Source organism: Tachysurus fulvidraco, chromosome 13 (assembly GCF_022655615.1).
Source record: "Tachysurus fulvidraco isolate hzauxx_2018 chromosome 13, HZAU_PFXX_2.0, whole genome shotgun sequence".
Taxonomy (NCBI): domain Eukaryota; kingdom Metazoa; phylum Chordata; class Actinopteri; order Siluriformes; family Bagridae; genus Tachysurus; species Tachysurus fulvidraco.
The window spans coordinates 7979840-8006006 of NC_062530.1; the positions used below are offsets into that span (position 1 = coordinate 7979840).

At 37.5% G+C, this 26167-nt stretch overlaps 4 protein-coding genes and 1 non-coding gene across 9 annotated transcripts in view; 2 read left to right on the forward strand and 3 right to left on the reverse strand.

The window, feature by feature from the left end:
* The window catches only part of LOC113642901 (F-BAR and double SH3 domains protein 2), a 91095-nt gene extending 88408 nt beyond the window's left edge, over positions 1 to 2687 (reverse strand). Inside the window, exon 1 of one of the 4 annotated variants that reach the window (XM_027146727.2) lies at positions 2432 to 2687. In XM_027146727.2, the coding sequence (XP_027002528.1) occupies positions 2432 to 2452 (21 nt within the window). In that variant the 5' untranslated portion in view covers positions 2453 to 2687. The remainder of the gene's footprint in view (positions 1 to 2431) is intronic. The other 3 variants (XM_027146813.2, XM_027146906.2, XM_027146989.2) reach the window with 3 other exon arrangements.
* A 321-nt stretch (positions 2688 to 3008) lies between these two features.
* Positions 3009 to 3081, reverse strand: trnak-cuu. The gene has a single exon. It is a non-coding gene; the product is annotated as a tRNA-Lys (tRNA).
* Positions 3082 to 3470: 389 nt separating this feature from the next.
* LOC113661724 (P2Y purinoceptor 2-like) lies at positions 3471 to 6371 on the forward strand. Its single transcript, XM_027176188.2, has 2 exons — positions 3471 to 3628; positions 4563 to 6371. The coding sequence occupies exon 2, from the start codon at positions 4579 to 4581 to the stop codon at positions 5557 to 5559; it is 981 nt and encodes a 326-aa protein (XP_027031989.2). The 5' UTR covers positions 3471 to 3628; positions 4563 to 4578; the 3' UTR covers positions 5560 to 6371.
* Positions 6372 to 9537: 3166 nt separating this feature from the next.
* On the forward strand, positions 9538 to 13280 carry LOC113643131 (P2Y purinoceptor 2-like). Its single transcript, XM_027147238.2, has 2 exons — positions 9538 to 9653; positions 10803 to 13280. Exon 2 carries the CDS (start codon positions 10819 to 10821, stop codon positions 11788 to 11790), a length of 972 nt encoding a protein of 323 aa, XP_027003039.2. The 5' UTR covers positions 9538 to 9653; positions 10803 to 10818; the 3' UTR covers positions 11791 to 13280.
* A 100-nt stretch (positions 13281 to 13380) lies between these two features.
* The window catches only part of relt (RELT TNF receptor), a 28788-nt gene continuing 16001 nt past the window's right edge, over positions 13381 to 26167 (reverse strand). The window contains exons 3-11 of one of the 2 annotated variants that reach the window (XM_047822771.1): positions 24654 to 24752; positions 24381 to 24565; positions 24196 to 24251; positions 23697 to 23969; positions 18238 to 18318; positions 17950 to 18028; positions 17326 to 17550; positions 16870 to 17041; positions 13381 to 15874 (exon numbers count right to left, since the gene is read on the reverse strand). In XM_047822771.1, the coding sequence (XP_047678727.1) occupies positions 15854 to 15874; positions 16870 to 17041; positions 17326 to 17550; positions 17950 to 18028; positions 18238 to 18318; positions 23697 to 23969; positions 24196 to 24251; positions 24381 to 24565; positions 24654 to 24752 (1191 nt within the window). In that variant the 3' untranslated portion in view covers positions 13381 to 15853. The remainder of the gene's footprint in view (positions 15875 to 16869; positions 17042 to 17325; positions 17551 to 17949; positions 18029 to 18237; positions 18319 to 23696; positions 23970 to 24195; positions 24252 to 24380; positions 24566 to 24653; positions 24753 to 26167) is intronic. The other variant, XM_027147125.2, reaches the window with a different exon arrangement.

The following is a 26167-nucleotide window of genomic DNA, read 5'->3' on the forward strand; positions in this document are numbered from 1 at the left end:
TGATCGAGAGAGTGTATGCTTTTCTGTTCCTGTATGAAAGTTAATAGATAAGCGTAGATCTTTTTTCTACACCACTGACTGTCTCGCTATAAGATCTAAATCAATGGCACAGAACATTGTGCTAAATTAGCAAGTCCTGCCTGTCTATCCAAATCTGGCCTGACTTTCTGTCTTCCTGGGGTTCAGAGGAAGTGACTAATCTGACCTTACATCACTGGAAACACGCACCAAGCATTAAATGTACACTTTCATGTACAATGCACTTGTAGGTGCAATCTAATAAACACATCTATTATAAGCGGTACACAATAATGGTGACTCAAATGTACCCCAGAAGTGGGTGCTAACTCCATCATCATTACAAATCAAATTGAAGGGCATCAGAGACATGTGAAAGGTGGAGCCCTTCTATGAGGGAAGTCTGAATTGTGCTCTTGTGTCAAGTACGTTTAGCAGTTTTGTCTGCTGTTGGTTGGACATTTTGGCTACAACTCCCTTAGAATGAAATGTTTAATCTCAGTGGGTTCGCTCCTCGATAAACAAAGGATAAATGGTACTAATAAGTAAAATTTGCTGATGGTCTGGTTCTCCCAGTGAACACTAAATTTCCAACACACGGCAGCAAAATTCAGTGATGATCAGCAAAACCTGTAAATAAATGCCCTGCCTTCTTACACGGTTAAATCTGTGAACACAATTGTGCCAACACGAGATGACTACGCATCACACATAAGTGAGCTCAGCAACACCTGAAGTATCGTGTAGAACACCTGTCAACATGGAGGTAAAGAGAGTGATGCACAAGGCTAGGGTGTGTGATCTAGGAGACCCAGTGGGACTGCACCGATGAGCCTGGGCAAGCCAACTAATACCTAGGGACGATCTGTTAATTACAGAGTCAATGCTCTGTTCAGTAGGAAAGGATTTAGCTTAATTGGTTCGGAAACTATTCCCTAAAGTTTAGTCCAGGTGACCGTCTGGGGAAAAAAAGCTTGAGAACATTCTTAGATCGCTAATACGTACAACGTTACGAACCACAGCTCCGACAACAAAGTAAACCAAAAATGCAATAAATAACACAGAACAATAAAGCTATAACTGGAATCTGAAAGCGGCTGAGTTGAACGTGGGAAGCAGCTAAACTTCTGAGATAAAGCCTCAATCTACAAGGCTTTCAAAGCACAAGAGTCAGCTAAGGTCCCCTGTTATATACAAATGGAGATAGGCATCCAGTCCCAAACGAGTGTCTCATCGAAGTCTGAAAGTATGAAATAGTGATTTTGACATGTGACATTAAAAAAAATAGCATGACAATATTGTAAAATGTGATGAAAGATTCTGCGATCGCTACAATAAAAACTGTAACATAATACATGTATGGCATATAGACACTGGACAGGAGGCAAAGCTGTGTTAACTGCATGCCACAAAGGACATGACTGTATCACTGACATGATTTTAAATAAGCACATCAGCTTAAAATGTCCTGTCTTAGACTAGTAAGCTTCTGAAATAAACCAATCCTGATTTACAAATTGAAAAAATATATTAAGGGCAAGCACCTATGAACCTCGGAATATATTTTGACTGTATAATGAAAAAATGAAAGGGAGCTTTGTCTTGTTCACATGTGCCAATCCTCTGCTATTGCTCAAATCTGACTGTCTACCTTTCGTTTCACTATAAAAGAAAGAACAGGGAGATAAGGTCAGACATAACCTTGTCGGGCTGATGCTCAACGGCTATAGGATTTTATTCAAGGTGTCAGTGGTTGCTGGAGAACACTGATGCAAAACCAGCATGTGGCTTCATCTTTGAAGATGCAGCAGCCTGGAATATGTCTGAAACCTAACACCCTCCCTGGGTACAATATTCAGTTCAAAATGTATTGTTAAGATGCACACACAGCCTATTCAGTGGTTTCTATCAGTTTTTGGAGGATGATCAGGATGATCATTGAACATGTTTTGAGAAAGAAGCACAACACTCACAGCCTTTTCCTACAGATGCACAGGCATGGTGAAACCCAGTACACCACATCTCATCGAGCTGCAATATTGCAACACAGCCACAGGTCCAAAAGCATAAATTGCACTATACTGACCACAACACAACACATCTGCAATACTGTCACAGCCTGGAATAAGAAAGGTTGAACCAAAATACTGTCACGAGCTCTGGAGATCAACAGGAAATGCGTTCACAAGACTAACAAGATGCTTTTCCAGTAACACAAATCCCATCAGTGTAGTGCCATTGATGCATCATAAGCATTATGATCAAATAAAGTCAGAAATGTGCACGCAATGTGCAAAAATAGCAAGCACGCGCGCCAACAGAACACCCAAACCAATAAACACGCACGCTCGTGCTTGCTATTAAACCCAGTGCTTCACTTCATCCTAACGTGGAGAAAAGGACACTTTCTTACCTTTCTCGGCGGAGGCTGCATGGCTCAACATGGACATGAAGAAAGCGCAAGTCCAAAATAGTGAAGTCCAAAGAGAGAAATGGAAAATAAATGAAATCCACCAGAAAAACGTGGAAAATCAGATCAGATCAGCGCTCGTGCAGCCATGAAAGAACAGCTCAGCTTCGCTCTTCACAAACACAGGGAGAGAATAGAGGAGAACGTTATGGAGAAAAAATGCTGCAGGCTTTCCGCTAAATACGAGATACAATAGCGACGCACACAGGAAGCCTTGAGAGCATTGAGTGGTGCAGGGCACAGCAGGCTGGCTATAGCGACCCTTAGTGGACATCTGCGGTACGCAGGAGTGAAAAAAAGAACAACATCCAATCGCCCAACGTGGGGCTCGAACCTACGACCTTGAGATGCTGTACCGACTGAGCGAACCGCACCTTAGCTTTATAGACAACAGTGACCTCTTGTGGCCACCTGTAGCTATTTCTCAATTTTGTCTTACTATGCAACATACCGTATGCATATATATATATATATCACTTTTAGAACAATTTTAAATATTTCTGAAATAATAAATATATTCCGCCCAACGTGGGGCTCGAACCCACGACCCTGAGATTAAGAGTCTCATGCTCTACCGACTGAGCTAGCCGGGCAGATGCGACATCAAGTGGATGATTATAGGTATAGAAGTAAATGCTATGGACAAATTATTAGTGGCTGTTTATTCTTTGACACGGACTCAGACTGCTAAAGAAAATGCTTCATCTAAACGATTCAAACATTTTTCATCAACAATAATTGATTCCACACATGTGTTGGTTTATCCGCGAGCGCCTCTGTGTGTGTCTGTGTGAACTGATAGGAAAGTAATTTGTGAAACAAGAGAAGCTTCCACCTCTTCTTCTCTTGATGCATGATGCATTCAATGCACAATGCATTAACCATTCATTTTTCATCTTTGTTTCTGCAAAACAGCCCAAGGGGAGTCAGTAAATTGCTTGGAATGAGAGTGGAATGAGAGAGAGAGAGAGAGAGAGAGAGAGAGAGAGAGAGAGAGAGAGAGAGAGAGAGAGATGTCAGTAGAGAAAGCAAGCTGTTACTTGCCCATTAAGTTGACACACCTTCACAAGTGAAAGGATCAACCTGAGGACTTGCGAGAAAGAGAACATACTAACATTATTTCTTCTCCATTAAACACCAGTGAGTACTCTTTCTTTTGCACCACTTTACTACTACTTTACCCCTTTTGATATATTTTAATGAAAGGTAAAATATAATGTAAAGGATTAGGTTTTATTAATCATAGAGCAGTTTCTTACATTGAGTCCTTGCTTTCCATGTGTCATGTATATATGTTTACATCTAATAAGAACTAAAAATGAAGTTTTATGAACTATAATAATTGCCAGAGCATTTTATTTTTATAATCTGAAAAGAGTAATTCTTATGTAAAATACATCATGGAATTGCTTTTTTTTTTTTTTTTAATTTTCCCTATAAAGAAAGTTGACTAACAAACACAACATGGCTGTTTACTTTCACATCCTCCTCCCAAATGAAAAACAAATATACTGAGTAGTGCAATTTAAACAGATTAAAGGATTACATGTATTTGTATTTTATGTGCAATGGAGGTTGCCTGTGTGCTTATGTGCTCAGACTTGTTTAAAAACCACACACTATCAAACAGAATTCAGGCTCCATAAAGCATCCTGGTCTCAACGAAACTTCCTGTTTATCGTTACAGTACATGTTAATCTGTCTGTGCAGGAATTGGTCACTGTCTCCCAATGAATGATCATTATATAATTAGTGTAATTTATCTGTTTAAAATTATTATTCAAACTAGTTTTGATTTGATTTGAGCTGCATAGTCATTACCCTTAACTCGGGTTTTGACTACGGTTTAAGTTACTTTCGGATTAAAGCACCTGCCAAATTTATAAACCTATGTATTTCAAACATGAGCACATATCTCTTTTGTCAATGATTCCAGTTTAAGAACTTTTTGTGTCATTCATTTTATTGTATTTATTATAGTGTATTGGTTAACACACTGAAATGAATTAAAATTTGTTAAAACCCATAGCTTGTTACCTTGTAAATCCTATAAATATTTGCATTATTTTATCAGACGTCCATGAAGCAAGATGGCTGCCTTAAACATTTCCAGCTTCAACAACAACACTTCTCAATATCAATGCAAGTTTAATGAGGACTTCAAGTACATCTTACTTCCTGTCAGCTATGGGTTGGTGTTTGTCATTGGCTTGGTGCTCAATGTCACTGCACTGTATTTCATTTTGTTCCGGATCAAACACTGGAGCCCGAATACTATCTATATGATCAACCTGACTGTGTGTGACACACTCTACATCCTCACACTACCATTCCTGATCTACTACTATGCTGACAAAAATGACTGGCCTTTCACTGAAACTTTCTGCAAACTTATACGCTTTCTCTTCTATACTAATCTGTATGGTAGCATCCTTTTTCTCAGCTGTATCAGCATTCACCGCTTCCTTGGAATTTGCCACCCGGTTCGATCAATGAAGTGGGTTAATGCCCGCCGTGCTCGATCCGTCTCAGTCCTGGTTTGGCTAATTGTTCTCATCTTCCAGGCACCAGTGCTCTACTTTTCCCGAACAACCAATCAAGTCTGCCATGATACCACATCCCAGGATCTGTTTAATTACTTTGTGGTCTATAGCTCAGCCATTTCAGTCATTTTTTTTGTGATACCCTTTGGATCAGTGTTAGTCTGCAATGGCCTGATGGTGCGAAAACTTATAGAGCCCACCACCATAGGAGGAGCCACATCTCAGCGCTCCAAGCAAAAGTCAGTGAAGATGATAGTCATAGTGCTGTTGGTTTTCATACTCTGCTTTCTGCCCTTCCACCTCACAAGGAGTCTGTACTACAGTTTCAGATACTTCAAAGTAAACTGTATACTGTTGGAGGGTTCTAACATAGCTTACAAGGTCACAAGGCCACTAGCCAGTGCGAACAGCTTTATCGACCCCATCCTGTACTTCATGGCAGGACAGGGTTTCCGACACAGCCTAACCAAGAAATACAAACAATCTCAGAGACAGGGGGACAGCAAGTGCCCCTCGACCCCTTTATGAACAATTTATTTGGAATCTGAAGGACAAATAAATGCGATGGAGTCAAGTTAGAAAGCTATAAATTGCATTAAAATGCTGTCATGACTGTGGGCTAAATGGATGCATATTTGGATGAACTTGGGTGTCTCCAATCTGTCTATAACATTACATAAATGCAGTAAGGATACAATGAAAATGAGATTAATTCATAATATGACTTTACTTCCAATTATTCTCTGGTTTAGATTTTTCTTGGGAGATGTAAGTTTTTGCTTGATGAGAAAGGAGCCACTGTTTTGAGCTCTTGATCAGGGGTGTTCATGCGTTCTTTTCTTGGAATGTATACTTTTACATTTGTAAAATGCATTGGATAAATGCAATCTTAAACATGTAAATATTGAAAAGTATTAAAATGCTTAAAATAAAGCTTTGGATATATTGAGCTTGTCTGAAGACAAGACTGGAAGCAACCAGGAAACCTTTCTTGGTGAAAGATTTTTATTTTGTTATTTTGGGTGTAGGGAGTATGGAAGTGTTTAAGGGAAATGAAAAAAAAAAACCTTTTTTATTAAATGGGTTACTAGGATTCTTTATAACTCTTTCTAACTCCAAAGTTTGAAAACAAACCTGATTAAGACAATTGCACACAACTTTATTGTTCATTTTATTTTGTTGCTAATGAACATCATCTAAAATATGGGTAAAAAAGCAAATATCACAGAAACATTGATGCTTACAAAAAAGAAAGACCACAATTACTGTATGCATGGCAGTAAAGATTTCACTTTCAGGATGTTGTTTGAAATGATCTCTCTGACATTGAAAATAAAATGAATTTGTATTCTAACCAAAGTCTAACTGGTTATTAATGGAACTCAAGCAAGAAAACATTATATATGGTGTATATTAACTATTGGTATTAATAGTAAATAAAACATCTAGTATCACAATACCTGTTTTTTAAATATTAGAAAACCAGACAGACTGGTAACTCAAAGAACTACAATAGGATTTCTATTCATTTGTTTGTGGAGTGTATTTCAAAAGAAGGTCAGGACTTTCAAGAATACTTTCAACAATAGCAAAACAACTGCTGAGAAAAAGTGATGCAACCTGATTCATGATACTCTTTTTTAAATCTGTGATCATCATTTACTAAACTGTGTATACAATTTAGTTTAATAAGATCATGGCAAACTAAATCAAGGCCAGTGACAGTAGTGTCATCTACACTCTTCAGGAGTTTGACAGATTTTTCTGCAGCGTTACATTAATTTGTATACAAGATTAAGAGCAGTGGTGGGACAACACTGATGTCCTGTATCTGGTGAGGTCCTCTTAGAAACTCTTTTTTTTTGTCAAGGAGTTTTTTCTCCCCACTTGGCTAGCACTAGAAATACTGGATTTTTTATTTTCTGGTGCAGGTCCCAAGGTGTGATTCCTCTCTGTTGAGATTTTCACAGTTCTTCAGCCCTGCTTTTGTTGTGCAAACGGCCCAATCACCTGTGAGGCCTGGCTCATTTGCATTTGTTCACTCAGAGTAGCTCAGATCCAAGGCAGGCCAAATCTCTGTCTGTGACGGAAACCTTCAAGGCCTATCTATACAAAATAGTCTGTTTAATTCATATAAAAAATTGGGTGTTGTTTGTCATTGCCATAGTGCATATCATATTTATATAACATGCTGCATGTGTGTGTGTGTGTGTGTGGGGGGGGGGGGGGTGTGAGTGTGTGTTTTGGGTGCGTGTGTTAGTGGACATTTTATGTGTGCATTTTTGTGTCTGTATGTATGTTCATTGCGCTGAAAAGGGCAAAAGTGTGACCAATTGCCCCACTAAATGTGGCCGGGTCAAATTGACCCGGGAGGACAAGATTAATTTTACTTGCAAAGTTCATAATTTGGAGCAATCTTGGTAAATTTCAGGCAAATATGTGGAAGGAAACCCAAGTTATGACACATTAAACTTTCCAGATGAGTCAAATAGACCCCAGGTCTGCACAAGGGTTGTAGGAATATGATATGCACTATGGCAATGACAAACCTTAGCACACAATTTTTTAATATAAATTAAACAGACTATTTTGTATAGATAGGCCTTGAAGGTTTCCGTCACAGACAGAAGTTTGGCCTGGCTTGGATCTGAGCTACTCTGAGTGAACAAATGCAAATGAGCCAGGCCTCACAGGTGATGGGGCCGTTTGCACAACAAAAGGAGAACAATGGAGCTGTAGGGGTGCTGGTAGGTGTGAGGTCCAAAGATTTTACACAAAATTGCGCAGGTTTAGCAAAACTAGTGCTAGGCTCTTCCTTATCTTGACAAATGTGTCTAATTTTGGTTTGTCATCATTGTACAGTATGTTAAGCTGGTCTCGGTGGGTAAACCTACATTCGCACAGAAAATGAAAAAGTGACACATTCACCTTACTCAAAAAAGAAACCACATTAACTATAAGAATAGGCTATTACACTGACTGAGACTTCAGTTATTACACTGATTGAGACTTCTGTTATCTAAATTTTTAGAAGTTCTTATCTGATCATTTAATCCACAGGTTTTGTCATTGAAATCGTCAGAAAACCTGACTAGCTGGTCTAAATCACTTCATGGGATATTTCATGTATTCAGCAAGTGAATGGCTTTACCAGTATACTGTATGATTCAGCAATTTGAATCTTAAGCTATGAAATGCTGACATATCCACAGCTTTTTGCTTCAATTTACAGGTCATTAGTATGATGTTTACTATGAAGCATTTTCCTGTAAATATCGACTTGACTTCCTGACAAATAAGGATGCTCCACTGTCTGTTTGCAGTTACAGTGGGCCATTTACTGAAGTAATGTAACATACTGTCACTCTCCACCTGATTCCCGTAAATTTATTTTGTTTTCCTGAATTCTATAGTTGCATCATTAACCAGTAAATTGTGAATTTATGACCTACTGCTGTGCCCTAGAGCAAGAGATTCATTTTTGTGATTCATTTGGTTTCTATCTGATTTTTTCACTGAAGATAAGTATCAAAACCAGATCCTGAAACAGTGACAATGCTGACATATCCACAGCTTTTTGCTTCAATTTACAGGTCATTAATATGATGTTTACTATGAAGCATTTTCCTGTAAATATTGACTTGACTTCCTGATAAATAAGGATGCTCCACTGTCTCAGAAATTACTGCATTGCTGCTGTGTTTGCTTTATTTCGAATTAATCTTGAAATTTAAATGATTTATAAATAACTTGTCATGTACCCAAACTATCTTTTAATTTACTTAGACTTTCTCAGGGGTACAATCATTATATTTATTATACATAATTCTGTACTGATGTCTGGAAAATAAATGAAATAAATTTGTATATTTTATTTCTAAAAACGAACCTAAGTGCTCTTACAATGGACCATTTACTGAAGTAATGTAACATACTGTCACTCTCCACCTGATTCCCGTAAATTTATTTTGTTTTCCTGAATTCTATAGTTGCATCATTAACCAGTAAATTGTGAATTTATGACCTACTGCTGTGCCCTAGAGCAAGAGATTCATTTTTGTGATTCATTTGGTTTCTATCTGATTTGTTCACTGACGATAAGTATCAAAACCAGATCCTGAAACAGTGAAAAAACTACCAATAATGGCACTCTTCCACTCTACAGTACATACAGCAAGTTTTAACATTTCAGGGTTCAGGAATTTTTGAGAACTTACAAGACCATAACATTAAAGTGAAATATTGGGACATAAAATATATTTTAAATTTTGATATATAAAAGAGTAAAAAGAGTTGCTAAAAATGCCCAATGGTGTAGAATAAAGAATGATGAATTATGCTAGAAAAAGTGTCTGTCTGAATCAGGAAACCTAAACACAATTATAGATAGGTTATATGGTGTTACTCTGATTAACATGTTCGAAGGTCGTGTACACTGAATCCCTGTCTGTTTGTGTTAGTCATGAACAAGATGCAACTTGCCAATTCAGTAGAAACGCCTATGCTGTTGAAAAAAAGGCAGTCTGAGGCATTGCTGAGTGATAAAACCATGCAGAACAGAGAGTAAGAGAGAGATTGAAAAGAGACAGTGAGAAGAGAAACAACAACAAAGAGTAATATATGTGAGTACCATTCAAGCTTGATATTTGTATTTTATTCTTATATAGTATGATCTATATATAATACATATGACTAGACATCAAATTAAGTGACTCAGATCTGATCAGTTTGAAAACATCATACAAACCTCTTTCGATTTTTCTGCACTTTGAAGGAAATTAAATGGAGGAGACTAACTGCATTCCTGTGTTTGTTTTGTATGCGTATGAAAATGTGAATATTAAAGGCAAAGTGTTACTTATTGTTTGTTGATATTGTGCTGATGTCAGTGCTTTATATTCTATATACATTTTTTTTACATTACGTGTGATGCAGTAACAACCCCGGGGCGAGTGAACATATACACTGACTTCAGTAAAGAAAAAAGTCCTTCAGGATATATTATTTACTTAAATATGAAAAAAAATACATGACACACTGTATAAACTCTTACTCTGATCATTTCTGGGTTTACAACACAATTTTCTGTTTCTAGAGTTTCAAAAAGTTGTGGGCTGGCCTTACAGTAAATGTAAAACAAAAACGATTACATCATTTTGGAGATGGAGAGATATGGAGACACTCATATATCTGACTAAAGCATGTCTGGACATGTGTTCTTACTTAAATTCAGAAACTACTATATTATTAATTCATTTGAGTAAAAGTAAATGCAAATTGCTCAAAAAAAGATTAAGAAACCATCTGGTGTAAAACTGCTTGATGAATTACTTTACAAAAACCTTTTTTATATGTCTACAACTAAAACAATCAAAAAATCAATAAACACAGCTACATAGGATGACTTTGTATGCAGTAGTATTATATTGTCTCTGTACTGGAACTTAAAAGGCCAAACCTGTTCCAGCATGACATTGCCCGTGTGACTTCCCACCTTGCATAAGTGCCTGACCTCTTTAAAATGCTCACATTTCCCCACAACAATGCTTCAAAATCTAGTAGAAAGCCTCTTGTTCAGAAGGATCACCACAGAATCTAGCATTTTCTTAATGAAAAAGACTTTCCTGAAGTGAATTAGCTGTATTAATTTCATGCAAATGTTAGGTCATGTATATTTTATGATATTCCTTCATTAACAGAACATGATCAAGCATACATCTGCAAGTCATACATCAGTGTATACTGTATCTTTGTGTCTGTATTTTTTTCAGACCTTCATGAACAAAGATGGCCGCTATAAATATATCAAATTCCACCAGAAATTGCAGCTTAACCGAGGATTTTAACATGGTGCTTCCAGTCACCTACAGTGTGGTGCTGGTTGTTGGCCTGCTGCTCAACCTCATTGCCATGTATGCCATCTTATTCCGGATCAAACACTGGAGTCCCAACACCATCTATATGCTAAACCTGACTGTGTGTGACACCGTCTATATTCTGACACTACCCTTCCTGATCTATTATCACTTAACAGAGAAATACTGGCCATTTACTGAAGCGTTTTGCAAAATTATACGCTTTCTCTTCTATACCAATCTGTATGGTAGCATCCTATTCCTCAGCTGCATCAATGTCCATCGCTACATAGTTATTTGCCACCCTGTGCGATCATTGGGCTGGGTTAATCCCCGCCGTGCCCGTTATGTCTCGATCCTTGTCTGGGCAGTTGTCCTCATCTTCCAGGCACCAGTGCTCTACTTTTCCCAAAATAAGAAAAAAAATGGATGCTCAGACACCACAACAGAGGAACTCTTTAAACACTACCTTCCCTATACGTCAGTTATTTCAGTCATTTTCTTTCTAATACCCTTTGTTTTAGTGATAGTCTGCAACAGCCTGATGGTTCAGAAGCTCATACAACCTAGCACAGTAGGAGGTGCAATATCTCAGCGCTCCAGACAAAAGTCTGTAAAGATGATTGTCATCGTAATGCTGGTCTTCATAGTATGCTTTGTGCCTTTCCACTTCACACGGAGTCTTAACTTCACTTTCCGTTACTTAAAAGTTAACTGCAAACTCCTGGATGGATCAAGGATCGCCTACAAGATCTCAAGGCCTCTGGCAAGTATAAACAGCTGCATTGACCCTATCCTGTACTTCATGGCTGGCCAGGGATTCCGACGCACTCTACCTAAGAAGATAAAGCAAGATCAGAGAACTGAGGAATATAAGGTTGTCTTAAACTCCCAATCAGACTAAACAATTGGAATATGAATATGGACACTGAAAAGTTGTATTAAAAATTAATAGACCAAACAATAAAGTAAGTTAATGAAAAATAGAACGTAATGAAAGAGCTGTAGAGACCGAATGCTGTGACTTTAAATCCCAGGACTGCCAGAGACACACTGACACACTGTGCTTGGTCTGAATTCTCAGTTGTAAAAGTGGTTGTTGAGTAACTGTAAATGTAGACTTTTGCTTTAATAGTTATTGATATCAGAAACGTTAACTTCTGTAGGACAGATATACAACATTTAAAGGGATGTGTGTTTAGATTTTTAAGTTTTCTTTGAATAGATGTTTATTGTAAAAATTTTTGGAAAGAGTCTCCAATGTCAGGGCTTTGTACTAATCAGATGTTCTCTACACAAAAATCCTTCAGGAGAGAGAACGAGAAAAAAAAAAGACTGGCAAGTGGAAAAAAACAGGCTGATGAGGAAACGATTGTTTATAGTTGTAAAGTTAGCAATAACATAACCTAACATGTTTTGAGAATGATTCGCAGCTGTGGTATTTGAGGAATTGCAAACTTGGGGACATGCTGTTATGGAAAAAGAATCAACTTTGGGCCGGTAACACTAACAGTGCTTCATATGAGGACACCTTATGCATCCTCAGCTTTGATTATTATCCCAAACCAGCCAAAATCCCAAAGTGTTTTGCTCCTCATTTACAATACTGTTCACTGTTTGGGATCAATTGGAAATGTCCTTGTTTTCCAAAGAAAAATCCATTTTAATCCTTTTCAAAAACATTAAAATTAATCAGATGATATTAAAGAAAGATTGTCACTAAAAGATTGTGGCACAGAGGCCATTAATAGAATAGCAACCATCAGATCTTTGTTTCAATCTCATGTGTTTACTAAGTTAATTATTGATTGATAACTGGTTAAATAACCGATTATTAGAAAACCCTTTTACAATTCTGCTATCCCAGCTGAAAACTGGTGTACCGATTAAGGGACCAATACAAGTGGACTTCTTTACGTTGTTTGCAGGCTCAAATGGCCATAAATAAAGACCTTTCTTTCTTTTCATGGTAAAAACTTATCTTAACATGCGGTCAGCTACTCCCTTCATAGAGCAGTGCAAACTGGTTTTAACCAGACCAGGAAAAGGAGTGGGGGGCCTTTTGGAAAACAAGGACATTTCAAAGTGATTCCAAACTGATAACTGTAAACTGTAGCCTACATAATAAAACATATACTTACTTATACTGTAAACACATGCTTGCCAGATAGCTTTCATGTCATGTTTATAACACATTATATACTGCATTTTGGTGTTATTTTTGAATAAAGAGCCTTTCAAATGTCAAAACCAACATATTACCTAAAACAAACAATATACATATACTTTGCATAATTCCTTTTAATTCATTTATAATTAATTGTATTTTTACATAGACTTTATATTATACTGCTATATTGTTTATGTCAGCAAACCTCTTTTGAACAGAATATTTTTTAATAAAATGTATTTTCTTGTCTTCAAACATTAAGCAATTTGTTAATGTCAATTTCAGAAATTGAGAAATTCATACTTTACTTCAATTTTTTATCCTTTATTTAAAGAGTACAAATGTCAAGAATATGTAATAATGAAAATAAATAAAAAGCAACAATGATACAGAGAATCTTTTCTGTCCAGTCTCATTACATCAGTTTAGTTATTAACATCTTAACAAGTAGGGTAGAAACCACAGTTCGGATTCTACAAAATATAATAAAATACTGTTCTTTTTTCAGGGCTGAATGAAAAATAATGTATAAAAGTCTATTCTTTATAAAATGTGCATATATATAGCAGTGACAGAGTTACTTAAAGCTTTGTCTGCCATCATGAGTTCAAAATTAGACCAAAAAATAAAAATAAGGAAAACATTTACATGAAAATCTGGAATTTGTTCAACATTTGAATACCACTGCAGTTCATATAAGAACTTTTGACTCACATTGTAGTTTCCAGCAATTGTTATATTAAAAAGTGAACAAATGATATCTGCTGTGCACTAGAATAAATTAAATTAATTTATTTTTATCATCTGTTTTGTCTTTTTTTCTAAGCAGAGGCATGTGCATGAGTGTGCTTGTGCGTATTTCAGGTGCACCACCAGTATCTTCACGGTAAAATAAGATTCTTATCTCTGGAGTGGCCATTGAGGCCATTCAGTGTAAACTCACGCATGCAGACACCTCTTTCTAAATTGTGCAAGAATGAAAAAAAAACTAATAAATGATATTGTAGGTAAATATAAGTGACAACTAGGAACACCAGGAGGTAGCTTTAATGATGAACCATGAGATATCACAGTGGTTTGATGGGTCATTAGTGTCCCCTTATATTTCTCTTTAGTTTAAAACAAAAGCTTATCTCTAGGTTAGACATGTACTGTACCAATATAGTGCCAATATACTGTAATATTTAACAGATGTGATATTTTTACTATGAAGCATTTGCTACACCAACATTACTTTTGCAAAGTGTTCTGTATAAAATGTTTACGTTTTCATTACTGCTTCGACAAACAGTTGTATTTGTTCAAATAGTAGACTTCCAGAAGTCTTTCTCATGGTTAAATAAAGATAGCTAGTGCAACCTGAATATGAAATTAGCTAGCTAGCACTGGTTAGCTATGTTAAGAAGCTCAGTCTTTCTCTAAAAAAACAAATGACTTTTGTCATGTCATGCTAGTAATCATGAAATGTAATAAAGCTAAATCATGAATTTGTTTCTATTATTTTTTATAATAATGTGACACAGTACTAAAGGGCCAAAGTGCTATGCAGTTTAGCCTTTTCACCTGATCTTTCACACCTCCTCACAGCTAATTAAGTGCTGTATGAGTTTATTTAGGTAAGCGAGCGCAGTGTAAACTGTAAACTGCAGTATATGTGAGGAGAAAGGTGGTGTGAAAAAAGCAAAGCAATTCTACTGTCTCTGTTGATCAGGGTTATTCATGGTTGTTCACGGGGTATAATTGGATGGTATGGTCCATTTCTTCAAAACGGCCATTCAAATTTTACTTTACAGTTTTTCATCCTTTCTTATAGCCTTTACTTTTTAACAACCTGATAAATACTAGAAGATGATTGTATGGAAAAGAAAAGAGTTTCCATTTCAGAAAACTGTGAAATATTTTGTGAATTTTTTTACAGAGAAACTGAGATTTTGTTTAGACTAGGTAGAGTGAAAATTTGAAGGATCTGGATTTAAAAAGCAAGTTCTCAGACACTGCTACTCAACAGCAGCACAGCTAAATGCATAACGCATATACTGTAGCTTTTCTGATATTAATACTTAAATCATGACCCAGTTCCAGTCTCAAAAGCAAAAGCTGACTATAATACATTGAGAACATAAACCAGGTTATTCAGGCAAATCAGACCTGAAAAAAGGAGAGCCTCATCTGCTCTGAATACAAAATAACTGTTAATTCTAGACTATGTGCTACACTATACATAGTAGGAGTTATTTAAAGCAGTGAAGTAAGTATTTTAATGGTATCATATGCTGTACCTGTATCTATGTTTTGGAGGCTGGAGGATAAAAAAGACAAGTGTTTCTGACATGCAATTAAGTGTGTTGGAGATATCTATGCCTGTCAGATTTTGTAATGTGATCTATCAGTTTTAGAAGACTAAAATACATTCAGTATTAATATTTGACAGATATTCTCTTTACTCTGCATGGTGGGATTTTTATAAAGATCTAAACAACAATTTGAATAATGTTTGGTTATATTTCACATTTTGTATTAATGTGCCATGCCAGGTCTTGTTTCTCCATACTGTCTTTTCTTTTCCTTTCTTTTTTTAAACATAAAAAAAATCGCTTTAAAAACTCTTACGAAGACCAATTCCTGTTTTCCAGTCTACTTAAGTTAAGGCTAACTCCCCACAGGGGTGAATATAATTCCCATCCTGCTCCAGCCTCAAACACTTCCTAGGAGCCCACCGATGAAGTTCTGCTCGGTGTGGTGTTGACATAATCCTGTTGGCTGATTCACTTGTTCTTCTGTTCATTCATTTATTCACTCACTCATCTAATGAAAGGGACTAAAACAAAAAAAAACAAGGTATTAAAGGGGACAGTATAGACATCTCAATATTAAGATGAAAAACGGTGAGCTTAAATAAAATCATGCAATTAACCAAGGATTTAAGAAAAGAATTCTAGTAACAATACAAAAGGTGTGCAGAAATCTTTCTCTTTACTATTTATTTTCGTAGATATGCACACTTACTCCCCTCATACACTAGAGGTCAGCCCCGACTTTCTGAATTAGCATTAGCAGTTGACACACTATATCGTTTTTATTTATCTACTTTTTTAATGCTATAGCCACAGTTTGTCAGGCCATATCAGAAATGTTCTTTTTTCTTAATTTTTTGCAACAAATGCACAAATGCTATAATAAAGTGTGTGTGTGTGTGTGTGTATGTGTGTGTGTGTGTGTGTGTGTGTGTGTGTGTGTGTGTGTGTGTGTGTGTGTGTGTGTGTGTGTGTGTGTGTGTGTGTGGTGTTAAATAATATTTCACCTGTACATGTATGATGCTATTTGTCTGTCTGTCTTTCTGTCTGTCATTTGATTGCAAATGTTCATACATCCACAGAGAGAGAGAGAGAGAGAGAGAGAGAGAGAGAGAGAGAGAGAGAGAGAGAGAGAGAGAGAGAGAGAGAGAGAGAGAGAGAAATTTCAAGCACAATCTGTCACAATCTGTAAGACATCTATCTATATATATATATATCTATCTATCTATCTGACAGGTATCTGGCTAGCTAGCTATCCATCATTCTTGTATCGATATCGTCAAAGTAAATGCTCATCCATTAGTCTGTTAAAAGGTCCATATACTAGTGACTGAAATAATTTTGTTTCAATGTGTTGTTTCAAGACCTGATATGAAATTTACCAGAATAAAAGGATTGTTTAAAAATCTGTGAATGCTTTGTTAGAGAATGACTGAGCAGATGGGAGTGAACTCTGTGGGTATTCACAAAAACAACAGAGAAAGAGAGGAATGTGGATGTTCTTCTGTTAGTCACTCACATCCTTTCTGTTCTTTGAAGAGTGAGAATTTGAGGAAGAGCACGTGCCCAGAAGGGATAATTCCTCAGCAGACTCCATGTTGGTAGAGTCTATCGAATCAATGTCACTGGACTCTGCTGGGGTCGTCGCCACAGAGACTGGGTCACCTTCCAGGATCTGAGCCACTTGGAACCTGTCAATCACGCATCAGTTGTGTTAAAGGTTATGAACTGGGACATGATTTAATAAGTGTGTTCAACAAATATGATGTTATTTATCTGAGACAATTAGATATTTAATATAAATAAGGAGGCTCCAGCATCAGAGTTTTAGAGTCATGAAGTATTCTGCTATGGGGAAAGTGTTTTTGGAGGGCCTATTTCTTTTTGCCCTTTCAGATAAAAAAAAAGGGGCTGTTTATAACTGCTACAATATATGCACTTTTTTTTGAAGTATAATATTTAAAGTATACTGCACCTTCCTACATTGAGGACCCTTCCCTCACCAGGTGTGGAGGGGATAGATGTTGCACATGATGTCTTATTTGTGTCGATGGTGAGGGGCAACAGTACTTGTGGCCATTTCTTCTGACTGCAACGTGAGCAGCCAAGACCAGAATGTAGGGCCAAACCGTTGATAGTATGAAGGTGATGGTGGTTACAAGTCCTGGGCAATGAGCGGAACTGGAGGAAGCCAGGGAACCTGAATGAGGAATGCAGTAACAGATGGAGAGATATAACAACTTAATATATGTGAAAGTTCAATTTATAATATATACTTATTTATTATTTTTCATTTGTAAGTGATGCTGTGATAGTTTCCTGATCTGAAATGAACTATATTATTACATTATCCAGAACTATTAGCAGGTGCTGATCTCATTACTGCTCGTCCTGGGATTCTGTGATGCCCTGCCAAACCACATCAATCCACCCAGCTGTGATGATAACATATTGTAATTTTTCAAACTGGCTTATTAAATTTGCATGACCTCATTGTTAGCATGAGTTGCTGTAGGCGTATAGGTAATAAATATGTTTTATCAAATGTCAAGCTGTAAAAATTAGTACCACAAATTGTAAATGTTCTATGCTTTCTTACTTGATTGATGATCTTTTGCTACTAGATGTCTGCTTCTTCTCATATTCCAGTAACAACTCTTCCAAGGCAGCTGCATTTTCTGAAACATGCGTGCACACACACACAGACACACACACACACACACACACACACACACACACACACACACACACACACACACACACACACACACACACACACACACACACACACACACACACACACACACACACACTTGAAGTCTTAGCCAGCCACACATACGTGTACAGAAATAACTGTAACTAATAAGGACAACTGACAATAAAATACCTTTCTTTTCCGTGATGAGGCGCACTAGTGCACTTATAGTGTCTTCATTCTGATCTTCTATAACATACAGGCCAGTATTACCTATGCACACAAACACACATTCAGAGCTTTAGATTCAGGATCCAATCATTTACATAACAGAATGCTCAGGGTTGTAGACTGATTAACAAAGAATTAAAGTCAATTGTCTATTTTCTTTTCAACATCCAGTTGTTAGTTTTAAATACTGCTCATGTGCTCTGTTTCCATTTAGGCACTAGAATAGTGGTATGATGTAAATATCTTGCTTTGGCTTCTCTGAATTTCCTACAACATCTGGCTTTGTGTATGTGAACACGTTCAGTATTTCCATAGGATCAGTTTCACCCTATCCCCGCTGACCCACAGCAATGCCTGATGGTCTCTATGGTAACTGTCCCCCTCCCCAGAATTCCAGAGATGTATGTGTATGCATGGGGGATTCTGAGAATAGCCCACTCAGCCTTCTTGTCTATTCATCCATCTTAAACACTGTCACTGACAGCTGCGGTTATTCTAATCTAGCCAGGACAATCTATTGTTTTCTTGTGGGATCCAAAGGATCATTGTGTTACATATAAACACATTAATAAAATTAAAATATACTAAAGTTCAGTGAAAAAAGGACTGACTCTGGTGCTGGTGCTTTGCTTGTTCACTTTGTACTCAGATCATTTTATGGATAAAGCTTTTTACGATAAGAGACAACTGAAGATGTCTGTCCCTCAGCCTTACCAAGGATCCCACACACCCCAATCTACTCCTGTATATTCTCCTTTGGTGAGGTAGAAATCCCCACACCACTGTCATGCACATTCGGACCAAAGTACAGCTTCATCCAGATCTGCCTAGCTGCTGGTTTCCATACACACACATATTCCTTTTAATTAATTTGCTGCAATATTGTTATTCTCTCTCTCTATTGGGATTGTGCAATATGTTAGTTAATCATGTAATCAGGACTGGAAAATACAATAATCACGCATGGCATTTTAATTCTCAACTATAAAAAATGTTTTCAGGAAGTGGGGTGAAACCCAGAAACTTATTGAGACCCTGGAGCAGAGAGGTGGCAAAAATACCTGTTGCAACACTGTGCCCAAAAGAACATAGAAAGTAAAGGGCAGTGGTGGCTCAACTGGTTAAGGCTCTGTGTTGTTGATTGGAGGATCAAGGTTCAAGGCCCGGTGCTTCCACTGCTGGGCCCTTGAGCAAGGCCCTCAACCCTCCCTGCTCCAGGGGTGCTCTATCATAGCTGCCCCTGCACTCTGACACCAACCTCCTCAGTTGGAGTATGTGAAGAAAAGAATTCCACTGTGCTGTAATGTATATGTGGCGATAATAAAGGCTTCTATGCTCCCTGTTCTTCTTCTTCTTCTTCTTCTTCTAAAAAGTGTATATAGTTCAATTGTACCCATTTTTCAATTTTCAGGTCTAATCTAGAGGATGAATGCATGACAAGGTATAAATATGTAATTGTGGATCTGAAAGTTTAAAGCAGATACCAATCCAAGAAAAGCACCGTTAAAGATGTTAATGGTGATACAAGTGCTAATGTATAAACAAACAGGTTGAAGATTTTTGTTGTAAGAGATTAAGTTTGAATTCCACTAAGGAGACTGAGCTCTCTGGGAGGGAGGGATAGCATTACACTCTCTACCCTGTCAATAAAATGTATGCAGAGAGAGCAAATAAATGCAGTTAGCTGGCTTCATGTCTTGGAGGAAATATGTGTCAGCCAGTTGGTAGCTGTAGTGTGATAGAGGACAGCTAGCTGGTGGAACTGTAAATGGCCAAATGTAAAAATGGCATAAAAAAAGACATATAAAGGAGAGACACAAAGAGCTGAAACTGAACACAATGTTTGGAGTAAGTGCTTATATTCATTCTACTATTAGCCACGACATTGGTGGTAGGTCACTGCTGGCAGGTATACCTATGAACGCAATTTGTCCTCTGCAAATGATGCAAAAATCAGCTGCACGACTTGTTTTCAACCTGCCTAAATTCTCACGCTGCACGCATCAGATTCCAAACAGTGATGCTGGGCTATAAAGCCAAAAATTGACCAGCTCCCTCTTACCTCTACACTCTCATAACTCCTAACACTGCACCTTGCTCCATCAGATCTACCAGCACTGTTCGGCTAGCCCCAACATCTCTCAGGGTAAAGGGTAGGTGTACAACAAGACTCTTATCTGTTCTGGCACCAAGGTAGTAGAATGAACATCCCCTAAATGTGCTAACAGCCGAGTCTTCAAATGATGGGTGAAGACCTACTGTACCTCTTCCTGTAACACTTGAGCTAGAACTTTTCCCCTGTTTGCTGTAGGTGTATGTTAAACAACAACAACAACAAAAAAAAATCTGTAACCTAGTGAATCAGTGTTAATGTATTCATTGTTAGAGACATAATAGAACTTTTGTGCGTGGCTCTGGATAAGGGTGTCTGCCAAATGCCATAAAGGTAATGCACATATGACCTCAGACAAAATATTAATTCAGGAGATTAACTACAGTTATTTGAATACAGACAGTGTAGCAGGAAGTAACACTGTTTGTTTCATTTAAAGTAATACATTTCTACTTTACTATCTTTTTATTTGGCTTCCTGTATAATTAATCCATCAACTCGCACATTATTGCATGAATGACTCATTGTACCTGAATAGTACCTTTCGCTTCAATCATTAGTGATGTGAATTATGGATTTCTGACTTCCTCACTCATATTATAACATCTCACCCTTTCTTTCTATCCTTTATCCTAGACTATTATCTCTCTCTATTAGGCACACACCTTCACACAGCATTACAATGTGACTTTTCACACACTACAGGCAGTTCCTGAATATTTCTCTCCTCTAAGCTCCACTGTCCTCTGGCTGTCCTTTTTTATTCCACACACACACACACACACACACCACAGAGGACTGGATTAGAGTCAAGGGCATACAAACTCTCTCAGCTCAGTAATATAATTCATAGCAAGCTGCAGAGCCAAGAGAACCACAATGAACCTCAATGAACTGTAATACATTAGCAGTACAACACAATGGGAAAGAGAAATCTCTTACTGTTTTCTCTGTTAATCAGGTGCCATAGAAGAAGGCAGTTATTGCACATAATTGTAAAGAGCTACACTCTCGTTTTTTTATAGCAGCTATGAACAGACGTTAGAGTTAACAAGACAAAAATACAGTTTGTTACAGAGAAATTGCAAAACACACCACCATCCATCATTAGATACAAAAACTTTGAGAACTGAGTGCAGGTTAGTATTTGATTGTGAGCAGCCACCATTAGCTGTTACTGTAGAAATGATAACTTTAGAATGCAATCAGAATCGAGAATTCAACAGTGCTGTGGTATAAATACCATGTAACCATCAAGAACACAGATCTTTACCTGGCTTGCATTTAATTATTGGCACAATATAACCAAACCTTTAAAAATAAATGCCCTGGTCAAGCTTTCAGCACTTGAATAGTTTAACCAAAAAGAGAATGTGCAAGATACATTATTTTCCCACAATATATTGCCAATGCACTGATGAAGTTTTCTTCTGTAGATGTTGCTAATGCAACCAACAAGGGAAATGTACAGCTGTTAGTATAGAGTTCTGAACACATCTAAAACCCTCATAGCCAGCCAGTCATCACAGATAGATTACTGCATGGCATTTATACTTATATCCTGTGTATAACAAACTTTGCAAAACTTTGAGAAAGGGAATCTCCAAGATATCAGTTAATTAACGATCTCATATCAGATACATTTCACTAGCAAATGTTTATCTGTTTTCATAGAGATTTCTAAAAGTGTTTCATATCACTTTTAGAAATCCCACAAGCAAACCTTTTGGAGATATTAAACAAGAACAAGGGCAATAAACAGTGTGATTAAAATCTGTATGCACCACAGTGACCTTGTTTTCTGTGTAAAGACTGCTGTCGGTTTTCTGATTCTTACATTTTTAGGACTAGTTTCAGATCTTTTGTGTGGTTTTTGGAATGTAGTTGGACTGGAGGTTTTAGCTGAAACCTGGTATCCCTGTTAAATTATATTAGTGCTTTTGTGTGATCGTGGAAAACACACTGGCTCTACCACAAACAGACAAACGTATATACTCAATACTGGATAACTGTGTTGCTCTATAAATTCCTTACATAGTAGCCTACAGCATAAACCAAGTGTGATAGCCTCTGACTTGATCTCGTTTGTTGCTGTTAAGATTATCTTCTCCAAAAATATCTGTGGTCACGATCTGAGGCCACACACATGAAACGTCATGGCTGACTGACTACGTAGGGGAAAATTCTGCAAAGACATTGACTGCCCTACTTTATTCAGTTAAAAATGCAAAGGTTAATATGCACGATAGCCAAGAAGCAACAGGACACAATAACACAGACACCACTATGACGCTCTAGCACACACAGTGTCAGGAGATGCACTTAAATTATTGATCGGGAGACGCAAAGACGAAGTATCATGTTACAGTATATGTGGAGCAACTGGGGGGATGTTACAGTGATTTTTTTTGCCTTTACCAAGTACTGTGACATACAAACCATTTTACTTTTCCATAATTTAGAAGGCAGAAGCTCCTTCTTGTCTCAGTACTTTAGCTATCTGCAACCAGAAGCACTTGGGAGAATAAGTGCACTTCTTTAATGACCTGTATTCACTCACATAATATTACTTTGTGCAAGGGATTAGCGATCTGTACTGGGTTTGATTCTTCAAAATAGTCTTCTACTGTAGTCTTCTACTGACACAAATACGTTTACTATTTATTTGTTTACAGTTAATGTTTTGCCAGGTTATTTCCTGTTAATAATTTCATGGTCACAGCTAAAAACCCACTTTTCTCTTCATTAATAAGCAAAACAATGCAGCTTGTTTCAGAAGAACTGCAAAACAAGGGCCAAAAATACAGGAATCTGAGGCTACTTACTGATTAGTTCTCGTGGTAAATACGTCACAATAAAGAATTTATCAGTAAATATGGATGTTCCCAAGCCCTCTGTTAAACATACTATATATATTACTTGGAAAGTATCTTTACTTTCCAGTTTATGTACATATACACACATTGAAGTATGCATACAAAACACATCTGTCCACATATTTCTATTTTTTTGTATGTACATTGTAAGTGTAAGTGTGTGTGTGTGTGTGTGTTTGTGTGTGTGTGTGTGTGTGTGTGTGTGTGTGTGTGTGTGTGTGTGTGTGTGTGTGTGTGTGTGTGTGTGTGTGAATATCAGAACATCAGTATGTGAAGAAAAAGGGAGTGAGTTACATTATGTGACTCATTATGTGTATGTGTGTGTGAGTACTGTATATGTAAACATCAGAGCATTAGATTATGAGTACTTGTGTGTGTGTGTGTGTGTGTGTGTGTGTGTGTGTGTGTGTGTGTGTGTGTGTGTGTGTTACCATCTTTCTGCAGCATGCCTGCCTCCCTCTCTGCAGTCTCCTTCTCTGCTGCACACTTGTAGCCCTTCTTCTTGAGCAGGTTGCAGATGAGGATGCCCAGCAGGCCCATCACACAGAACACAGGGACAAGAGCAAACACGGCATACTCTGTAGTCTTCTCCTCTGCTGCATGCACAGCTGTGCTGTTAGCCCTGCCCACTCCTGCTCCACCCGATCCGGCTCCGCCTGTTCGAGCACCCTTTCCTGCATTACGCCGCAAACGCACCAGAGATACTGTGATAGAATAAAATAGTGGGAGCCAATAAGAGAGAAAGAGAGAGAGAGAGAGAGAGAGAGAGAGAGAGAGAGAGAGATGATGATGATGATGATGATGATGTTATTATTGAATCCCACTTTTAAATGTATGAAGTGTGTTCATATCATAATTGATATAAATAACCCATTAGAAAAGAGGTGAGAGTTCATTTTGCAAATATACAACATTAACAGAAGCACTCACTTCTCATGCATGAATGCTGGGTGTTGGAGCTCCGTGTTTTCAGTGCAGGGGAAAACCTGGAGGACAACAAGTATTCCATTAGCAAGCAAACACACAAGATCTGTGACAGAACAAATATTAATTTAAATCACTTTTGATAAAAGCAAATACCAAATAAAAAAACAAATGTGCATTTCAGTAGTTACCCAGGCAGACAGGCGCCACACACTGCATCAGACTCTGATGTGCCTAGCATCAGTAGGCGACGGTTTAGACTCCTGCATTGTGTGTGTACAATGCACTGATCCGGACCGTGGGAGTTTGAGAAAGTGCCTGGTGGACAACTATGACAGTTCACCTCTGTGTCAGGACACTCCACTTCACTGCATTCCTAAAATACAAATAAACCCACAACAATTGTATTGGTTTTGATTTTTTCGTTGCATAAGTGTGTAATGTGCGGCTATTTTGTCCCTCACCGAGGAAGGCTCCTGTCCAGCTGGACAGTGTAGACACACACATGCCTGAGCCTGACCCATCAGACACGGAGCTGTCTGCACCACACATGGCCACAGCAGCTGTAGCCAAATGCAAACAAATTGGGCTTAGTACTCTAACACACACAATTTTAATATTTAGATGAATGTGCAAAGAACGTAATTGATAAAACAGTCTTGCAGTCTATAGAAAAACATCACAGTACAGTCTATACACATTATATACAAATATAAACATATAACTTTTCAGCTGCAAAATTAGTTAATTTTTCACATAGTGTTATTTTCAGTCTGTCACTATCCTCCTGCCCCTCAGCTAATTGTCGCCCAAGGTTGTTTCCCATGCACATGTTGTCCGTCTGACTCATCTGTCTATATCTCTTTGTGTAATTTAGATTATGGTTGATGTTGTCACATACATTAGCCGAGGGCTCTTTGACAGTTTCTAGAAACTTGCACAGTGATGACCTCTCTTCTTTTTACAAAAAAAAAAAAAAAAAAAAAGTTACAAAACCAGACTGTTTAAGTTTCCACTTAGCAGTGTCTTAAAAAATCATCTCATTCAGCTCCTTAAAATTGTCCTGATAGGATGTTAGCCAGCAGAGTGATTCTGAATCAGTACGGTTGTATAGTATCATTTACAGCTCAGTGTGTCAGTGTTTAGAGAGGCGGGCTATGAGCTCAGTTTGTATGATACAGAGGCCACCTACAGAGGCTGCATTGTGGTGTCAATGGAGCAAGTGCTGCACACTCAATGCAATATAATGAGCCAGTGGGCACATCTGGGCACTTGCTCATTGGGGATAAATACATATACATACATACATACATACATACATACATACATACATACATACATACATACATACATACATACATACATACACACTGTGAATTATATATATCTTGAATTTTTTACTATATTAATTCTCTATATTTCTCCTTATGTTTACCTTCTGTTCTAGGTTTATGTTCTGTAAAGCTGCTTTGAGACAAAGCCCATTGTAAAAAGTGCTATACAAATAAACGAATTGAATTGAACTGTTTGAGACTTGAACTATGCTTCGGGACACTGCAGGTTGAGCAAACGAGAGGTTTTGATTTTTACTCTGGTGTGAGTAAGCAGTCAGATATGACAAAGAAACTCCATGGTGCTGTGTTTATTTACATTGTTCATTTATTCATGCTTTGTCTAAATTAAGCTACTAGTTATATTTTGGGAAGCAGAACCACCTAAATCAGCTAAAAATATTATGATGAGATACAAACTGAAATGTGAGAAAGATTAAAAATCTAGTCCTGCATTGTAGGTGAGTTGGAGAATCTGCCAGAATTCATACACCTGATGTCACAAGCTGACAGTGCTGCCATGTCTGTGGCTTTTTCCCCCTAGTGTTTTATATAGATAGATAGATAGATAGATAGTTCCTAGATAGATAGATAGATAGATAGATAGATAGATAGATAGATAGATAGATAGATAGATAGATAGATAG

Excerpts from the sequence above, each read along its gene's own strand:
- LOC113643131 (XM_027147238.2), top strand. The coding sequence starts at position 10,819 with ATGGCCGCTATAAATATATCAAATTCCACCAGAAATTGCAGCTTAACC.
- LOC113661724 (XM_027176188.2), top strand. The coding sequence starts at position 4,579 with ATGGCTGCCTTAAACATTTCCAGCTTCAACAACAACACTTCTCAATAT.